The 19,708-nt window shown below is 37.4% G+C and overlaps 1 protein-coding gene across 4 annotated transcripts in view; it reads right to left on the bottom strand.

The window, feature by feature from the left end:
* MDN1 (midasin AAA ATPase 1) overlaps positions 1-19,708 on the bottom strand; it is a 93,973-nt gene that overhangs the window by 18,001 nt on the left and 56,264 nt on the right. For 2 of the 4 annotated variants that reach the window (XM_084514365.1, XM_084514363.1), the window contains exons 59-83: positions 19,117-19,287; positions 18,770-18,984; positions 18,290-18,671; positions 18,040-18,149; positions 17,133-17,829; positions 16,479-16,640; positions 15,364-15,637; positions 14,146-14,381; positions 13,649-13,744; positions 13,310-13,404; positions 12,565-12,689; positions 11,316-11,462; positions 10,917-11,026; positions 10,418-10,491; positions 9,990-10,185; positions 8,558-8,714; positions 8,247-8,393; positions 6,210-6,336; positions 5,166-5,271; positions 3,935-4,050; positions 2,186-2,671; positions 1,507-1,733; positions 993-1,139; positions 603-775; positions 66-227 (exon numbers count right to left, since the gene is read on the bottom strand). In XM_084514365.1, the coding sequence (XP_084370491.1) occupies positions 66-227; positions 603-775; positions 993-1,139; positions 1,507-1,733; positions 2,186-2,671; positions 3,935-4,050; positions 5,166-5,271; positions 6,210-6,336; positions 8,247-8,393; positions 8,558-8,714; positions 9,990-10,185; positions 10,418-10,491; positions 10,917-11,026; positions 11,316-11,462; positions 12,565-12,689; positions 13,310-13,404; positions 13,649-13,744; positions 14,146-14,381; positions 15,364-15,637; positions 16,479-16,640; positions 17,133-17,829; positions 18,040-18,149; positions 18,290-18,671; positions 18,770-18,984; positions 19,117-19,287 (4,938 nt within the window). Of the gene's footprint in view, positions 1-65; positions 228-602; positions 776-992; positions 1,140-1,506; positions 1,734-2,185; positions 2,672-3,934; positions 4,051-5,165; positions 5,272-6,209; positions 6,337-8,246; positions 8,394-8,557; positions 8,718-9,989; positions 10,186-10,417; positions 10,492-10,916; positions 11,027-11,315; positions 11,463-12,564; positions 12,690-13,309; positions 13,405-13,648; positions 13,745-14,145; positions 14,382-15,363; positions 15,638-16,478; positions 16,641-17,132; positions 17,830-18,039; positions 18,150-18,289; positions 18,672-18,769; positions 18,985-19,116; positions 19,288-19,708 lie in introns of all 4 variants that reach the window. The other 2 variants (XM_084514364.1, XM_084514362.1) reach the window with 1 other exon arrangement.

The raw sequence follows: 19,708 nt of genomic DNA on the forward strand, positions 1-19,708 counted from the left end.
TCAAGACTTGTGTATAAATTAAATATATGCTTACAATATATATACAGTTATCTCTAAAAACTTACCTTTTGGGCAAGCTCTGTAAAAATGCTAGTTAGAACAGAAAGCAATTTTCCAGTACTCCGGTGAGAAGCCAGTGAAACAGTGAGGTAGAACAGGATAAGCTCTGAGTATTTGCAAAGCATGGGCTTCAGACGCACCAGCAAATAGCAGGACTGGTTGAAGAACTGCAGTTAAAAAAACAAAGACCAGCTGTCAAACATGGTTACATACATACTGAGATACACCTCAGAGAGGGTGACAATAGATTCTTAAAACAGATGCTCAAACCAGAAGTATCAGTAAGCACATTTAAATACGAGCTATAAAGTTCCCAGAGCTTTTCCGGCTTTCACATTTCAGAAACGAAAACTTTCCCTTCTTACTAAAGGAACATCTGGCTTTTGCACTACAAAAGAAAACTACATTTGGCTACGATCTCTCTCATGCTTCTAGCTCTAAGGTATTGGGCAATAAGAAGCAATGCACGTTTGATCAGCAAAGTTGACAACTCCCAATTACTGAGACCCTTAAGCCAAGAGCTCCTGAGAAAAACCATTTACCTTATGTTTATCTGAGGTGTAATCTTCCCCGTAAGATTTCAGACTCTTCATGAGTTCTGAAACTGTTAAAATTACTTTCTGCACATGCAAGGAATCCACATCAGCAGAGATATCTTCATCCAAAAGCTTAGTTAAATGTCCTTTTTTAATCACGTCAAATGAAGCTGCATCCTCTTTGATTGAAAAATAAAAGAAAAAAGATGGAAATAAAATCTGACATTCTGGAGTGTCATACTAAACAATCTAGAAATATCCATCCTATCTGTTAATATGGTTAACTATTAAAATGATGATTTCCTTGACACCTCTGGTAGACATATAGCTCCAGAATTTTTAGGTTTGTGGAGTGTAAACCTTCTTACCTTCCCTTGACTAAGTTAACAAACTTACCGTTTTCCTCTGGAGATTTTTCTTCCTCTTCTCCATCTTTTGGTTTTCTCTCTACCAAACACTGGATGGCATACAGAACAACATGGATAACAGTTTCCACTTGTGCTGAGAAGTGCTCCACAAACTCTTCATTGGACTCTTTATTTCCTTTTGAACCATAACACAGACAGTTTTACATAGAAATACATTTCATTACTGGTTCATATATTTCCTTTATGCAAGAAAACAACAAGCACTATGCAGTTTTTGCTACATAGTTTTAATAATATGTCCTTACTAATCTTGACTTACTATGATGTAAGATCTGTCACAGCAACAGTGACTAAAGGGGAAAAACATCATTGCACCATGTAAATTTAGACTGTATTTTCTGAATTTGACTTTCATTAAGTGTTTCTAGATATCCAGATGAACGTGGCAAGGAGCAACAAATAAGCAATCTTCTACAATAACCAAACCAACGAATTCTTTCATCTTCACCTAAATTACAAAATCAGCTGGGGATCGTCCTTACCATTGTGGTCTGACATGGAAGCAAGAAGCTGTGTCCTCCAAGTTGTGAAGTCTGCAGATGCATTATTAACTTCCTCTTGTATATACTTTAGGCTCTTGATTAGGGCCATCTGATTTGCAGCTTGTCTGCCCTCCCCATTTGGATGAAAGAGGGACTCTATGTCTTGTAACTGAGATGAGACTTCCTGTAGACAGCTCATAGCTGAAGTGCAAACTTCAAAATCTCTCCTGCAACAAGATACACCATAATACTGATAGAAGAAAGAACATCTCAGATTAAGATTAAACCTTTTTTCTTTGGTTTTATGTCTATGCCTTTTTTTTTTTTTTTTAAATAGGCAGCCTACGGGCCTCTTTTTAATAATATTTTCTTCTATAAATTTATTTTGAAATTCACATCATTAGCTAACTACAGATCAGTTGAAATCCCAAGAGACCAAAGACAAGCTTAGAAGCTAAGATGAACCCATTTTTGGTCAGGGGAGTGAGACAAGACACATAAACTTGTTTAAAAAGTCAGACACCACAGTTAAAAAAAGAAGCGTATAAAAACAAGCTTCAAGAGCATCTGAAACATACTTTTTAAACTATGTAAAGGCAAACACTTTTCAGATGACACTACACATCTCATATGAATACACAACACAGAGAGATTCAGTTTATGCAGACGTAGAACTCACCAGGAATAAAACAAGTTTTCATGTGATTGTCGTCTTATTTTGTCCACTTCTGTTTTCATTTCCTTTACATGGGTCAGCATTGTTGTTAACTGTGCCTGGAGCTGCAACCATACCTGATCCTTATGTCTCATCCTGCATCCAGGAGGCAGTTGCTCAACTGTTACTGGAGACAGGTATTTTAGCTCTGAGGGAATTCGGTCAGGTATTCCCGTAAGAACATTTCCAAACATCTGTTCAGGTCCTGAACTCTGGGAAATGTTTGCTTTGACATCTGTCCTTTCACTGTCACTGCACTTCATCAGCTCTTCTTTTGGACAGCATTGTATAAACCAATGCATCTCCTCAAGAACCATCACACACTGCATGGAAAGGTGCTGCAGTTTGTCAGTCCAGTCTTGAACTCTGCCTTGAGGAGGAAATGCTACATTATATTCTCTGTCAGCACTCAGCCTAGAGTCCATCTCTTGGATGCTGCTCAGGAGGCTCCTGGTTAGGAAGAAAAAAAGGAAAGAAAATTACTTTAACCCCACAACTGAGTTTTATGGTATGCTTCCCCTTTTAAAGGTTCAACCTTCCAACTAAGTTCATAAAAGCTCCAGATAATATGAACCCAGAGAACTCAAACTTCCTGGAAAAACTAAAATGATAATCTTAAAAAAAAAAAAAAAAAAAAAAAAAAGTTTAGCTACCAATTTTTTCTCTCCATTGAATGTTTGAGTCTTCCTGGAAACCGGGCTTTGTGAGATTTCTCAGAATTGTATCACCCATTTCAGTAACCCTTAGATTCCTGATCTGACACTGTTATTTTTTATTATTCCTGATCTGACATGTTGTTATTTTTCCTCCAGTATACAAGCAAACTGGATTCTAGCACACCTTTATTCTCTCAGGGTATAAGAGGCACAGTTCCTAACAAATGGTTAATCTGTTCTGCAATGAGAATCTTAAAGATTAGCTTTTTAGAAGTTTTACTATTCCTGCAAACACAAAGCTGGGGTGATGATTTTTATTTTTATTTTATTATTTATTTATTTTTACAAAGGAAATAATCTTTGACACAAATTCAAAGGGTTTTATAGATTACATCAGTGATGATCACAAACCTACAGAACAGTGGAATTTGCAGCAAAACTTGTAAGGGATAAATCCCATCAAGTAAGAAAGATTTCCTATACACCTTTCCCTTTCAGCATTTCAACACAACATCAGCTATGTTGTGTTTAACACAGTATTAATTCTTTCTAGAATTTTTCATCTTAGGTTGTTGAGGTTTCTTCATTTTGTCCCAAGTGGCCATTCAGATTACTTATTTTCTCCAAATCAAAAAAACTTGAATGCAGCCAAAATTAATTTAGGACTATACCAAAAAAGGAAAGGTTTAAATGAGAGAGGTTTAACAATCTGTAAATTCAACAGTGTAATTAATTACAGTATTTCATAGGCTTTGTGCATGCCTAACTTGGTTTTCCCCAATTATTTTGATTCCAAAACGCTGGCTGAAAAGACAGGATAAGCAATATTTATTTTCTGCTCACCACCTTTTTTTTTTTTTTTTTAAAAAAAAAACAAACAAACAAAAAAAAAACTTTTCTATCTAGGCATAACTGAGGGGATGGGAGAGATAGGGAAGTAGAGAGAATTTGACTGTATTCTACCTTATCATTTTCCATCTTTCTTAAACTGAATTGCTTACTGTCAATAATTCTGTGCTGAACATTTAAATAAAACTCATGGTGTAAAGCAAAATACCTCAGCGTAATCCACTGTTCTGTCAATGCAGTAAGAGACTGTCTTTGTCTGACAAGCAACTGCAGGAGGTGTGCCGTGAATCCTTTGCATCGCTCAATACTACCTAATCCAAGATCCTGAAGAAAATAAGTACGGAGAAGTGGGAGGGAAAGGAGAGAACAGTTAGATGAATAAGCAGAATAAGCAACAACATTGACTGTGTCTCCATTCCACTTCACTCAGAAGACTGAAAGGTTATGGTTTAAGTGAACAAGTATTAAAATGCACACAAAGTATAGTTACTAGTTTCAGCTCTCTTCATTTGTCTGCATCTTTCATATATCCACTATACAATTTAAAAATAGTTTCTGCAAACACAGACATATTAAACTGCACTTCCAGTGCAGCAGTTCCTAACAGGAATTTAGTTCCAGAAGTAAAGTCACTTGGCATAAATAAGTAAAATCCAAAGAGAAGATACCAGCTTAAAGTTTTAAATCCATGACCACTGCTAAAACCGCTTCCACAATTCATTTTACCAGATTTACTGACAACTACTTTCTCTCTTTTTAACAGATGAACAGATCCTGAATTAAAGTGCAGAATGAATGTTCACAATAAAAAGCAAAACTTATCACAGTTAGGTTCCACTTTTTATTCCATTACCAGCTGTGCCATTTGACAAGATTATATCGTAAAAAAACTAGGGGTCAAGTACAGTGAGAAGAACATCTGGAAGAGATCCCTGTTTCCTGGAATATTGAAAAGGTGGTGGTGATTTGTCAGAACTCATTTGTTCCTCCTAATGCTTTTAGGCCAATTTCTAAGCAAGAAAATGTTTTGCATCCTTCTGTATGAAACACAGGCTCCAGTTATGGCCACTTATAAATCTGAACAGATTTTTCATAAACACTACTAAACCTGATTCTGTTCTCCTATCAAGCTTTAATCCAGCATTTCAGAAGATTCCTTCAGGCACAAAAAGTAGCAATTCGGGATTAGCTGGGATGAAGGATACTGTACAACACACAGATTACTAACTTCACCAAGTAATTTGCTTGTTCTAGTTCATTCATAGAATGACAGGTTTTGAAATGCTATATTTAATATTCATCCCCCAAATATATATTTTTTATCGTACTACAGAACACAGTATTTTCACTTTACTCTTTTACTACTAGAAAATTCCAGTTCAAGTTGGTAATCTAAAATTAGCAGAAGTAGGATTCCTGGTTGGGTTTTGTGTTTTTACCTTGGCAGGTGCTAACAATGCTGTCTGAAGTCTAGAGTGGCGTGCAAGTGAACGATAGAAGTACTTCTGGCATCCATCCCAGGCAGAAGAAACCTCTGTGAGTAACCTGACAAAGCACAGAAGTTTGATATTAGAAAGGTAAATAATTCCAGAATTTCAGAACACTAGAACCACCAGGTCAGCTCTTCAACCTAAAAATTCTGATTACACACTGATATTTTGCAAATGCATTGCACTTTCAATTCTTCATTTTTCCTCACAAATATATAAGTCATAAGAAATGAGTTATTTTTTATTTTTAAATAAGTCCTAGGAAAACTTAGAGCAACAATAAAATCTCCATCTCTGAAAATCAGTTTATGCTAAAGCAGTGATTTTTGATTTTTTTTTTTTTTTTTAATGCTGCTGAATCAATCTTGATAGGGAAGCTATTTATTTTGGTCTTCATGGAAGATATTATACATTAAGCCCATACATCTGAGGGGGACAGTAACCAGCACCTTCCAATGACAAAATCAATTGTTGCAGAGATACATTTGAAAGAACATCTTCCACAGAGGCAATTTTTTTTTTCCAGAAATGCCCACTTTGAGGTCTAAATATGCATTATAGTCATTCATTCATTCATATTCATTCATTCATATTTAAATAGTCATTGATGAAGACAAAACAATTGACTAAGTAATCCCTGTAAATTGCAACTAATCTTTAATAAATCATTACCAGTCTACCTTCTAAGGATATTCACAAAGTGTCCCAAACACAGCTGAACAGCAAAGGGTTAAATGAATTCAGAGAACCAATGAAACCAGTGGCAAAGTTATCAGAAGTGCAAATTTAAAAATAAAAAGTTTAAAAAACTTCTGTTTTATGTACCAGTACAGTATGTATAGGATTTTCAAACAGAGAAAACAGATAGGAGTGAATCTAAAACCCAAAATGCATTCAAGTCCAGAAATTCCCATCTGAATCCACCTGCAATAAATTTTAAGAACTTGAGCAGCAACTCATACAATCTAAGGGTTAAAAATGCTGTATACATACGTGGCATCCAGTTCATTCGTACAACTCACTACAGTTAATGCAGTACGCAAGTCCAGCGGATGTAGGCGGACTACTTCATTATAGCCTTCTGAGCGGGACCAAGACAGACCTTTTCGGTATGACAGACCTGGAATGACATTTGAACACTTATCTTTTTATGCCCTCATTCTTTTATATGGAAAGAAGTGTGACTTATTAAGATACAAAGCCTCCAGCATAGGATTTTTTCCTCACGCTTTCTAATCTTGACAAGCTTTTGAACATTTTCCAAATTTTCTAACATAACACACCAGAGCTAAGCTATCTTCATCTGAAGAACACAGCTGAAATAAGACATAGACCTGCTTGTATAAAAAGTTGGTAGTGACAGCCAAGAGAAAAAACAAAAAAGCCTTGAAACTCAAAGGCATGCTATAGTGTGAAATAAAACCCATGAGGAAAAAGTTACAGGTAAATACTTTTTAAATTCAGTCTTCACACTTGTACTTCAGTTATTTTTAGAATTGGATCAAGCATGTTCATTTCCCTTGAACAAATTAAAACACTCCTTTCAAAGTAACCTAAAAGCAAACAAAGTCTGTAAGAAAAGTTTATTAGCCATCAAAGTTATGCCATTTTTCCAAATGGAATGGAAAACAAGTCTTAAACAGTAAGATTTTTAACTTCTCTTGATCCCATCAGAATACTGAGTTAGGGACCATCGCCTCATGTTTAGATACGAAAAGGATGATGAATAGGGAAGTCAAAGGAGTCATTTGAAATCAAAGACGGATCCCAGTAAAGAATTCAAGTCCAGTGTAATAAGTCATCACAGTACATCCTCTCTCCAGCATAAAGCCTCAGAGCTGCAATGTCAGGTATTACTTTGACACCAGCGGGTACAAAAAATATCAAATACATGAAAAGTGTACGCACCAGAAACCTCCCACTTGAGTACACCTGTGTTAACAGTCATGTACATACAAAGGGACCTTAAAGCTCCAGGATCTACTTAGCAAACACAGCAACTGGTTTAAGTAGCACAAATACTCAGAAATAAAATCTACCCCTCCAAAAGCATATATTTTATATATATATATATATCTAAAAACATAAAATAAATATAAATAAATATAAATAATTTAATCCCCTCCGCCCAAGTGCCATGACACAACCCATTTGTGTAAGTTTGTTATCAAAAGCATGCCTCCTTCTTGGAACCCTAAACTTCCCATTTCCAAGCTTCTCTCTGCAACCAAGAGGGAGGTAAATTTGACTTTTTTTTTTTTCAGTTCTTAGAATCACTGCAGGCCAGAAACTGTGGCTTCAGTGAGAAGCACTAGAATGCTAAACTCTTAAACCCAAAAAAAAAAAAAAAAAAAAAAAGGCATAGTTCTGGTTAGTTTTCTACCTGTGGCTACGACTTGGCAGAATGCTGTCAGACAACTGTTATGGAACGAGATTGCTTGCTTTTGCTGGTTTCTAAGGTGTTCAGTGGCTAAGAACAGTTGATGATATTTTGTACAATCAAAGGAAAAGGCAATAGTTAATAGCTTGGGTAGGTCCTTAACCTTACAACTAGCAATGGCTGCAACGGAGATTAGGCTGCTGAGCAGGGTCTCTCTGATGATCCCCATCAACAGACTATTCAATCTCTACAGCTCAGCAATACCACTGCCAGTCTGTCAACAGAGATGGGCTCTCATTCAAAGAAGCCAATTTAACTCCAGTTCTGGATAAGGGACTGGGTACAAGACTATGAGCTTCTCTCTTGCTCCTGAAAGCTGACCAGTGACTTCTGACTGGAGATAACATAGATTTCAGCTTCAGAAGAGCAACTATTTTACATACAGTGGAATGTACGAAGAAGAGAAGGTATATGAACGGGCTAGCACAGACCTCTTAGTTAGAAGAAGGGAAAAAGACTTAAATGCCTCTATGTATTAATGGCTCAATGACTTCAAAGACATAATATTATATCATGTATTTACATGTACTGGCAAAAATGTAAGATGCTTAAGAACTTTTAAAACAAGCACATTTCAATTCAAAGCTCACCTGTTTTAGCAAGGGTTTTAAAGAGATCTGACAAAGCCCGTTGTTTCTGCATCTGAATATGCTTGGCCTCTGACTTCTGCTTCTCCTTATCTGCTGTCTGATCAAACGTTAAACTCTGCAGTTCCACTACAGAGCCAATGATATCACCTGCAAGGAAAACAGCAGGGAAAGTTAAAATATGAAATGTCCATGAACACAAACCAGCCATGGGAATATAGTCTGGGAAAGGAACCATGCATCTGCATTTTTTTCCTGATTCCATTCATGTTATCAAGGTCAATTAAGACATAAAAATCACAAGAATAACTAACCCGTGAACTGGTCAAGATTTTCCAGAAGACTTAAGAATGGATTCTTTTCTGTAACTGTTGCACACATTTTCTTCATTCTTTTAGTAAGCTTGGGCAGGCGGTACTGAAGAGATTCTGTAGGAAATGTAATGTCATCCTGACATTCTTCCGTTAGTGTCTGCTGAGAAAAATGAAAGAAACAGTCCAATTAGACAGCCTAAATTATGCATGTATTATCTGTCCACTAAGTCAGAGTAAACTGCTGCAAAAACAAGGAGTAAGTTCTGCATTCACCTCAAACCCAACAACTTGCTCATGCAGTCCTCTGAACAGTTCAGCCCAAACATTTGAGAAAAATTGCAATATCTGTATGTCAAGCATGTATTAACTCTGAAAAAAGCCAAAGAAATCAAAGATGTTGTGGCCCTACTTTTTTAGCTGTTTGTCACGGCCTCTTTTTCATAGAGACTACTGCATTTAGGTCAACTTCCTCAGCCTTCCAAGCTCAAAGGTAGGCAGTCATCTTATCCTATATAATTAATGCCCTTAAGACATTAGGTAAGAACACTACCTCTTACTTTCCACTAAACACAAATTTAACTGCACTGCTAGGGAAACAATGAAAATGGTACACAAATACAAATAATTAAATTACAGAAGTGATCCCCCAGCATGTCAAAAGCTATTCTTTAGGAAATAGCTAGGATACTTAAGTTTGCATGCATGTCCCTGCGGTTTCATAAAGTCTTAATTTCATAAACATGTGAAACCAGCAGCAACTCTGTTAATGATCAGTGACAGGCTTGCAAAAAAAATGCACCTCCCTGTCCCAAAACCAAACCCACACTAGATTTTGCCTCAGATTTATTTTTCCTTATCCATCATCTTCCTGACTGTCAGATGACAAAAGCAGAATCAGTCACCCTTCCGCTCCAAATAAACTTAAAGCCTTGGAAATGAGAGTAACTGAATATCCCCCCACATGAAAATCCTGATGAATTCTGGCTGGTTCCTCGGTATCTATTTCAGGAAAATAATTGACTTGTTTTCTGAGCTGGACAGCTTCATTACAGACACACCGAACAAGGCACTATGAAGCAGGGCAATATTAAATGTTAGTCCTAGTCAGTGTCACTGTACCAGCAGGGAAGTTAACACATTGCTGCAGACAATATACGAGTAACTTAGAGATGAAATGTGTAACTGCTATAGCCTCTATGTTAGACTGTAGATACTGTGTCAAACTAATGCTGAACATACTTGTCTTTCCAGGCTGTATTCCCACCCACCTGCGGTGTTTCATAACACTCAACACAAAAAAGACCAAAAAGTTGAAAATATATTCAAGAGACTTGACATTTATGTAAGATTTTTCTGCATAAATCAGTGAAAAACATACAGATGAAAATATTGAAAATATCCTTCCCACACTTAGAACAAAGAATACAGTCACCTTGGCAATATCTGTTCTAGAAGACACAATTTTTCTTAATGCGTTGCTTAGCCTCTGAACTTTAGTCTCTTTGTTCTCAGATTCCTCCTGCTTTTGCAAACAGTCCAGCTGCTCTTCCTTACCAATTTCCACCAAGGCAGGCCGACATGGCTCATTTAGAACAACTTCAAATTTCTTCATGAATTTGAAGAGAGTCCTAATTACAAAAGGGAAGCAAAACAGTTACTGGGTGTTCTAATCCAGGAAATCTCTCAGCTGCTGGAAATAAGCATTTCCACTGTTTTATGGGTACAAGAAACATTCCTGCATTCAAATTTAAAACCAGAGAAATTTAGAAAGAAGGTTTGAAATACAGTCATACATACAAATACTGCTATTTATTATCATCAGTCCATAACTGGCTCCTTAATTCAAAAGGTATGAGTTACCTGCGTGTTTTTTCAACTGATTGTTTAATGGCCCAGAAGCTGACATCATTCCACTTTGAAATTTTCACAAATTCCTATTAAGAAAATAAATAAACAGTGGGATTACTTATACTAATATAATGAAGTATTTGCATACAAAAGATGGTCTTTAAAGCTGATCAGCTATGATGACACAATGCATTACATTTTAGAGCATGCACCAATAACTGCATAGTTGTCTTGTTCTAATAATTACTTGTTTATGCTAAAACTGCTGCATAGCCAAGTGTGAAATCCAAAGGGGCTTCACAAAGGGGCTTGGTAGAAACCTCCATGGCTAAATGGGACCAACCAAACACTAAGACTTTCACCAACTCCTTGCCTAAACAATATCTTCTTGACAAGGAAAATGTGAAGTACAGCAGGGATTTCCATGGCCAACAGAGCTATTACACAAATTCAAATAACTGCTCTACTGTTCTGATGTTGTATAATCAGGTTGAGCAAAATTTTCTTTTACCTTAAGTTCCTTTTCTATAGGTTGACGAAGTTCAGTGATTCTGGTTTCAACACACTCTGAAAACTGCTTATAATAATTGTATAAATTCCATAGGATGCTGCACAGGATGTCTGTAAGGGACAAAAAATGAGGAGCTTCTTTCAAAACAGGATATTCTTCAGTACCAACAGCAGAAATGCAGCCTAGTGTTTTTTTTGTTTGTTTGTTTTGTAATTGTGACACTTAGCAATATCAAAGGAAGGGGTTAACAGACCAACAGTATTCTTCACGAAAATGAATAAATGCATCATAGGCTTGCATTCTGTTTGAGCTCTTAGTCGTCTGTCCAGAAAGCCTGGAATATATGACGGCAAGGTGGTTTTTAAGATGACTCTAACACACATTACACTGATGACTTACCCTTTTCTGCTACCTGAGGCATCAGTAAGACATGGCAGTGGAAATCCAGTAGCATTTGAAGTCGTGCATGAAATTCTCCCAGCGTAGATCCTTCGATGAAAGCTTGTAGTGTGCTGACCAGCATTTTTAGACTCATCTGCTCAGTTTCTGAACATTGCACCAGAAATATAAAAAGGTGAGGAAAAAAAAAAAAAAAAAACTTTACATGAAAATTGTTGACTGGTCTTTGTGACCTTCCAATTAAGTATCAGGTTTCTATTTAGGAAGTTTCAAGACAAACTAGGGAAAAAAAGGAGGGAAAAATTCTAATTTAGTAAATAAAACTAGTAAAAAATACACCGCATAAAAGAGAAGACAGGACAAGATAGGCAGTAGTAAGACAGCGCTGAGGAGGCCGGCTACACACCCAGTTTGAGTGAACACTAAGTATATGGAGAAAACTTGCTATTCTTTACAAACTTTTTCAGCCATGATGAAAAACTACATGCTACAAATTAGTTGCTGCCAATTCCTTAACACCTCAAAATCAAGATAGAAACAAATCTTGGACAAATCTAGTAGAGAGTAGTGTCTTTAGAGCGCTGCCTATGGGAGAAGGTACTGGAAGATGTAAAAAGAACCCAAGGATCTTAATCTGTCAAGTACATTAATTAGTCAGGAGATTGGAAGAACTTTGCCTCATTCCAAAGAATGTTATTTTCATCTTCACAATTTCAGAAAATCTGTGAGGACTAGGGACTGAAAGCAGTATTTTTTCTTATTTTACATAATTTGAACACCTGTGGACAGATTTGCTAGGCACAGTGCATACCTAAAGCACACTTACTGTAAGAATTTTTTATGCTTTATACACAATACTCAAGCAGCTCAGTTAGAATATGAATTGTGCTTTGTGCAGTTAAAAAGTGAGATGCCTTTTCCAGCTGCAGCTGAAGGCTTCCAAACCTCAGTTTACAATGTTTATATGTCCCTGACATGATCACTACCACTCTACTTTCTTTTGGATGCCTTTTACAAGCATCTCTTTTACACCCCCACAATGTTAGTCCTATGAACTACACACACGTTTTCAGAAAAAATACCACTCTATATGAAAGACCTTATAGAGGCATGGAATTTATTGCAGAGCAAAGGGGACAATAACTCCACCTTGAAGTGCACAGTTAAACTTGGTCATTTGAGAACTTAATTATGCATCCTTAGTAATTGCTGCAACTCTGCCACATGTTTATATAAGGATAGGACTTGCCTTCCATGTTTGCCTCGGTGTGTTCTTGCACATACTTCTCAATCATCTGATAGACTGAGAACCAACGCTTTGTGGATTTCTCTACATGCTGCTTCATAACATTGTCCAGACTTACTGACCAGCAACTGAAAACAGTGAGAAAAGAAAAAAAAAAAAAGCTCATGAGTCATCTGGGCTCCAAAACAATGCAAACTTTATTCTGTTTCTGCTAAACTAAAGGAAGATTTTAGAGGATGAAACAATCCGCAAATATCCTTAATATACACACATTCAACTACTGAAGATCATTACTTTGACAGTAATAAATATGAGATAAGAAATGAAGGAACTATAACCGTCAAATAAAACCAGTCAGAACCAGGTTTCAAAAAGAGTTTTCTTTCACAAAATGTGAGATAGACTTTTGGAATTCCTGATCGTGGATTCCTGATCCCAGGATTAAAAACAGTAGTAGGCTGGGAAAACAGAATGAAGTACTCCAGTTGTGTCCTGCTTCTCTCCCTTCTGAGGCACACACACGTACACATATGGTCACCATGAAAGACAATATGGGGCTGGACATGCTCATTCTGAGCCAGTACAACTACCTTGTATTTGTTTGGTTTTATACCTGTACAAGGGCAGCTACACACATACAAAGAAAGGAAACACTTCACAATTAAAGCAATAATGCATTGCAACATGCCTCCATATCGAGACAGAAGCTTAATTCTAAGAAATAGCAATAGGGAAGGACAGTTCTTACTTCAACTCCAATCTCCGCCACTGAATAATCAACTGAGTGACCAAATCAAGATGCTTCCGCAAGGACAAAGCTCGACTAGCGTTTTCCTCCCAGTCCTGGCAGAAAAATAGAACAAAAAAAAAAACACAACAAAAAATGTTTATCTTTATACAAAGCCAGAAATCAGTGTCTGCATAGCACTGTAATACTATTATTCACTCCTTAAACTCACAGCATGGAGCAATTCACTTTCCCAAACCCTGGCAAGCACTCAGATTTTATTATTTTTTTTAAATCATGGTACCAATACAACTAAAGCAGCATGAATGAGAAAATAATTTCCCTTAGCTCTCTTCTTACCTGTGCCTTTGCAAGAAGAATTTCTAAGCCATTCAAGAACTTTGAGAGAGGACTAGATAGTGGAAAACTCCGGATTCTGTCCATCACAACCAAGAGCTGCAGAATGAAAAACAAGTGTTCAACCTACAGCAGCTGATCTTCAACAAAAGCAGTCATGAAACTAAGCTGATTTTATTAGCGTAACTCTACCCTGAAAAGAGGTAAGAACATTTTTTTTTGTTTTCAACTGCTTCTTCATTTTACATGTAGTATTAGCTCACTAGTAGTTCAGTAAAGCATTCTGAAGGAAATGAGCAGACCTAATAATGCTAAGAGCTCCAACTGATTCTACGTTTCTGCATTAGTCTTCAGGAAATCAGATCCACACAGCCCCCCCCTTAGTGCTGCCAAAGATATATGCATGCACAGGTCCTATGCATATCTTTCCATGTATTTACACACACAAACAATGCTAAAATATTTTTGTTTTTCCTAAACTTTTGTTGAGTTATCCTTACCTGCAGAAGCACTGGATGCTCTGGCCATTCCTGCAGTAACCTGTTTACTTCTTTAGCAAAATTATCAAGTACAGGTTGGCACAGCCGGACTTGCTGAATATTAGGATGTTGGTAAAAATCATAGGGGCCATCTTGCTGTAGCACAAGATCTGACGTTATTTCCTCAAAAAAGGTATTTTGAAGAAGTGTGCTAAGTAGAAGTTGGCTTCCCAAAAGACTATCATTCATTTCAGCACCTAGGAAGTCAAGAAATAAAGACATTGTGTGGTTTTTTTGTTTGTTTGTTTGTTTTTTTCCAATTTAACAGGAAAAGTTAATTTGTTTCCTGCATTCCAAACCTTAGCATGTTATGTATTAAAAAGATAAGATTTTAACATGCATAAGCAATAAGGTGAGATTAGAGGAAAAGAGGCAAATTTGAAGTTTGCATCCTCTATTTTATCAATAAAAAAGATAGATCTAAAGGTACGCTGCAGTCCAGGCAGAAAACCACAGTTCCTCCACTCCTAAGTTCACATGGAGGGGATATTTACTACAAAATTATTAGCAAGACTCAGTTAATTTTTGTGTCAGATTACTTTTTTCACAAACAAAAAAAAACACACACTCACATACATTACACCTCAGGTATAAACACAAAAATATATTACTGTAGAAATAGCAGTCCTCTTGCACTATCTGCTTCTTAACTGCATGCATACACCTTTATTAGAACTGAACTGTATTAGTTCTGCTTTGAGAATGATGAAAAATATTGAGGTCTTGCACACACATTGTTATGATTTTCACATCAATTGTGCCAAAATTCAAAGCAAATGCATCACTTTGTTTTGTTCATTCATTTGATTTCAATTATAGAAGTTCCACTGAAATCAATTTCTTTATGAACTTCATTTTAAATTTTACCTCTGGGAAATTTCTGCAAGTGCATAATCTGCCACAGAATTATGCAGATGTAAGCAATCAACATTTCTGAATATGAAGTAGATTCACTTTACTCTTAAACCGTGTTCCATTAACAAATGAAAAAAATTCAAAAAAACAAAACAAAGCCTTGCAAGACAGTTCTGAAAATGGGACAAATTATTTGGAAAAAGGAAACTATTTTTGCACACAGCCTATAATATAGGTCTATTTTATGATTTGCAATACAATTTATTTGTAACAAATCATCACAAAGCTGAACTTGTACATCTGAAATGTTGCTAGCAATCTTACCAATTAAAGGATAGTACTGTGACACCAGGAATGCGCCAGTCTGATAGCAGGAAATAAATGCGGTGAAATAATTTTTAGCTTGATGAGAAGGCAGACTCTTTTGATACCACAGAGATTGAGCAAAGTTTAAGCACAACTGCTGATGAACCATCATTACAGTCTGCATCGAGCTCTTGGACAAAAGGGCTCTGTCTACTTCCAGCTGGTCTTCCAATGGATATTCAGTTTCCATGTTTTCTTCTAGACTTGCCTCAGCTGTGATATCTTCGAAATCCTACAAATTGCATTATAATTTAGAGATCAATTATAGTTTCTTCCTTTAATGCCCCTCCTCTCCTCCCCTGTACCCTTTTTTTTTTTGTACTCTCTGGCACTACAACAATGTGCTAACACTAATGATTTGGAATTGGCATTCATATAGGTACACGGCCTGCCTCACAAACCAGATGTCAGTCTGAAACAGAACGCAGGCAAATAGAACAATTAAGGGCATAAACCACAGCAGGCAGAAGAATGCAGTACAGTGAGCTCCAAGCTACAACCAAACAAAACCTTTTCCAGAACAAGCTTTAGCAGTCATACCTGCTGATAAACCACTTCAATGCTGTTTGATCACTTGGGAGATCTGAACTATTACTTCTCAACCTCCTGGCTACATGTTGATGCACAGAACTGGCTCACAGATTTGTGCACTGCACAATACTGCCTGGTGAAGTCACTTCAAAAATTGTTCAGACCAGTTAAACTTAAAACAAACAAACAAACAAACAAAAAAACCTCACAGCTTCAACACAAATATTTAATCAAGGAGATTTAAGTTTTTCACAGGCAACAAAACCTCAGCAGACCCTACTTGTTAATTGAATCACATTCCAGAATGTTACCATTAGTAATCGTATTCTGACTCAGCTGTGTAACTTAGGATAATTTAGCTGAAAAGAAAATAAACGAAAAAACACAGTACTTAATATCTATCCATCCCAAAATCTAACACACATTTCTGTTTTGGCTTAAGAAGATGTTTCATTCTTCATCTCATCTTACTTGTAACATGCATTTTCAGGAGCTACTTCGGACATAAATTTTGTGTTTCTTCATTATATAGTTTCTGTTACCTTTTCATGAAAAGGAAATCTCCTCCTAAATTCTTCTTCTTCCTCCTCTTCCTCACTTTTTCCTTTCCCATGATTTTTACTTCTGTATCTGTACAGACTGTTTTCCATTGCTTCCTGTTCTTGGGCACGGCGTTCCTGTTCATCCCATTCATTTATAATTGACTGGGAAAACAAAGTAACATATTATTATACAATATTATGTTTTAAATCACCTCAATGCCTCATATTTTGGTAAGGCGGCATCTATCGTGCTCGGCTCTTTCCCCCTCTGCAGTCTGCATCAGTATAAAGCAACACCATCTAATCTGAATGAAGATTTGTAAACTGCTCTCAGACTAAAACTGTGCAGCAAGAGAGTGCTTGGCCAAGTTATAGCCTGTCTTAACCATTTCATAGAGAACCTTTCCACAAAGTTTTGTGTATTTTTTTTTAATTTGTTTTGTTGTTGTTGCTTTTTATCAAAATCCTGTAACCATTACCAAAGCCTGTAACATTTAAAGCCTATAAACATTACAGGCTTTGAGTTCACACCTCACTAAATCCAAATAAGCTAGCATAAAATGTTGAATTACTTTCTGTATGGAAAAAAAGTTTAAGAACATGATATTGATGAGTATCAGTGCAAGAATCCTGGCCACTAGCGCTATATGTTACCTGACACAGATGTCTAAAAAGTCGCAGAGATTTCTGGTCCATCTCTCCTCTGGACAGTACATGACACTGAAGATGCAACAACGCGTTCACCAGGAGCTGCTCCAGGGTTGGGCAAGGCTTCTGTACTCCCTCAGACTCTCCTTCAGAATGCTTCTGAGAAAACTTCTTAAGTCCATGAAGGACCTCAACTGAATTCACTGAGCATAAAATTTCTGCACGAGCCAAGTACGTGGGAAAAGCATGACCAACAGATGGAAACGTCAACAGAGAAGTAAGGAGGTTGTTGAGATCAGCTGGACGAACAAAACTGTTGAGCGTGGCATAAACTTCAGAAGCCACTAATCGCATGCCGTGTTGTAACTGCAAGATGGCAGCTTGCAGTGGAATGATGGCATCAGGGAATGCAGCATACTCCTCTGCCAAGTGTTTTCTGAAGTGATGGTGAGATTGTTGCCAGGATGTTTCTTCATTTAACAGTTTTTTTATTGCCTGGAGTGATTTTGGTCTTTCCCCACCAAGGAACTGCAGAAGGCGGGCTAGAAGATCTTGGACTGCAGAAACCCTTGCTATGCTGTTGATGTACTGGTGAGCCTCCTGGTACAAGCAGTCGTAGAGTGGAGCTGGAGGCCTGAAGGCCTTTTTTCTGGAGAGACTGCTTATTTGCTCATTCAGCCTTTGCATTCTTTCCTGCAACAGTCTGTTAAGAAATAACAGTTACCAGCTCAGCAATGTACATGTAAATGTAAATTTCTCTCTACCACCTCAATATACAAATCGCTACTTTCAAATCAACAAGCCTCATTCCTACAGAAGAACACAGATTGTAAAGCTGTGAGGAAAACTGAACCTAAGCAACAAAAGAAAGTTTCCAGCCTAAAAGAGAAGAGTTAAGTGCCTGAGCTGTTACCTGAGATGGGGATGAATATAGTTGCTGACTGCTTTGTCTTCAATACTTTTTCCTGTATGCAGCTGGGATGACAAATCGTATGTTTTCCATTCACACTCCAGCTGGTCTAACTAAAAAGACAAGAATAAAGCTTTCTCTGAGGTTCTGATTTTGGTAACCAAGTACGTACAGCATCATCTTGGACATTAAAAGAAGTTATAATCCCAGAGTTCAAAAATCATGACCAAGAATTGGCCAGCTCCATGCTTACCTCTTCTTTGGCATACTTGAGCTTGTATTCTCTTTTAATAGCCGGATCAAACCGGGTCTGTGGAAGCCACAACTGGATCTGCACCAAACCAATGTTCACCCAGAGGCTTCCTCGCCAAGCTGTTTCTGGTAGCTCCTTAAGCCCTTCCCTAAAGAACTGCTGCAAGCAAGTGAGCAGGAGAAACATGAATTCTTTAGGAAGTAGCTCCTGATCAGCGATGCTTCTAAGTATCTTGAGAAGGTACTCATATGCAACAAGATCCTTGAGGATGAGCTTCTCACAGTACTCCAAAAATTCCTCTTGAAGATCTGCTGGAACCAGATCTACCAGGCTGGAGAGTTGTCTGCACAGCATTATTCCTTGTAGTCTAGAATCTGTGTATCTGGAGACAAAGGAATGGAAAAAGTTCACACATAGCAAGCATGCTTCTGCAATATGCCTGGTTGAAATAAGACCTTCTTTCCACACATATGTTAATACCTAAAGTCTGCTGTTGAAGCAACAGCCAGGTTGGTCCACAGTGCTGTGCTGACTTCGTTAAGTTGCTGTGCTCTCTCCATCCATTCTCCCAGTGTCACATGGGATGAAGACAGAACAGGATGTCCACTCACATCCCACTGGCTTGTCTTACTGCTACTAGTTAGAGTTTCAAAGAAGCACTTTGAGAAAACTGCTCGGGTCAAAATACCTGGGCCCTAAATTAAGAGATGAAGAGTTAAGATTGTTCAGATGCAACTTGCACTGAGCATGCTAAAATTTGTAACATTGTTTAAGAAAGCTGTTAAATTAGTAAAGTGGTCTTGCTTGATAGGAAAGAAGAAACGAACCTTCATAGAACAATTCAGGTAGGATTTAGAAGGGATCTTTTCCTCTGTTGCAGGCAGTGGTCTCCAAGTCAACCAATAGTCTGGATCTGTGGTGAAAGTACTGTTCCAAAAGGATTCTAGTGCAGCATGAACCAGTTGAGATGACAGAATAGACATTTCTTCAGGCGACACCTAAAGAGAAAGAAAAACCCAGAGCTGAGGATAATTTACAGGTAGTGAAAGAGAATCAAGCAGGACGAAAAAAGGAGCATGACACTTCTCTAGTAGAGATAGTACAAGATATTCCTTAAGGTCTGTTTAAAATTTGCAAAGGTTCACTCGCATCTCTTCTGAACAAGAAGAAAAAACTTCACAGAAGCACAGAACTTCTAGGTTGGAAAAGACCTCAAGATCATCGAGTCCAACCTCTGACCTAACGCTAGCAGTCCCCACTAAACCATATCCCTAAGCTCTACATCTAAACGTCTTTTAAAGACTTCCAGGGATGGTGACTCCACCACTTCCCTGGGCAGCCTGTTCCAATGCCTAACAACCCTTTCAGTAAAGAAGTTCTTCCTAACATCCAACCTAAAACTCCCCTGGTGCAACTTTA

This window comes from Aythya ferina (assembly GCF_964211825.1).
Source record: "Aythya ferina genome assembly, chromosome: 3".
NCBI classification, from domain to species: Eukaryota; Metazoa; Chordata; class Aves; order Anseriformes; family Anatidae; genus Aythya; species Aythya ferina.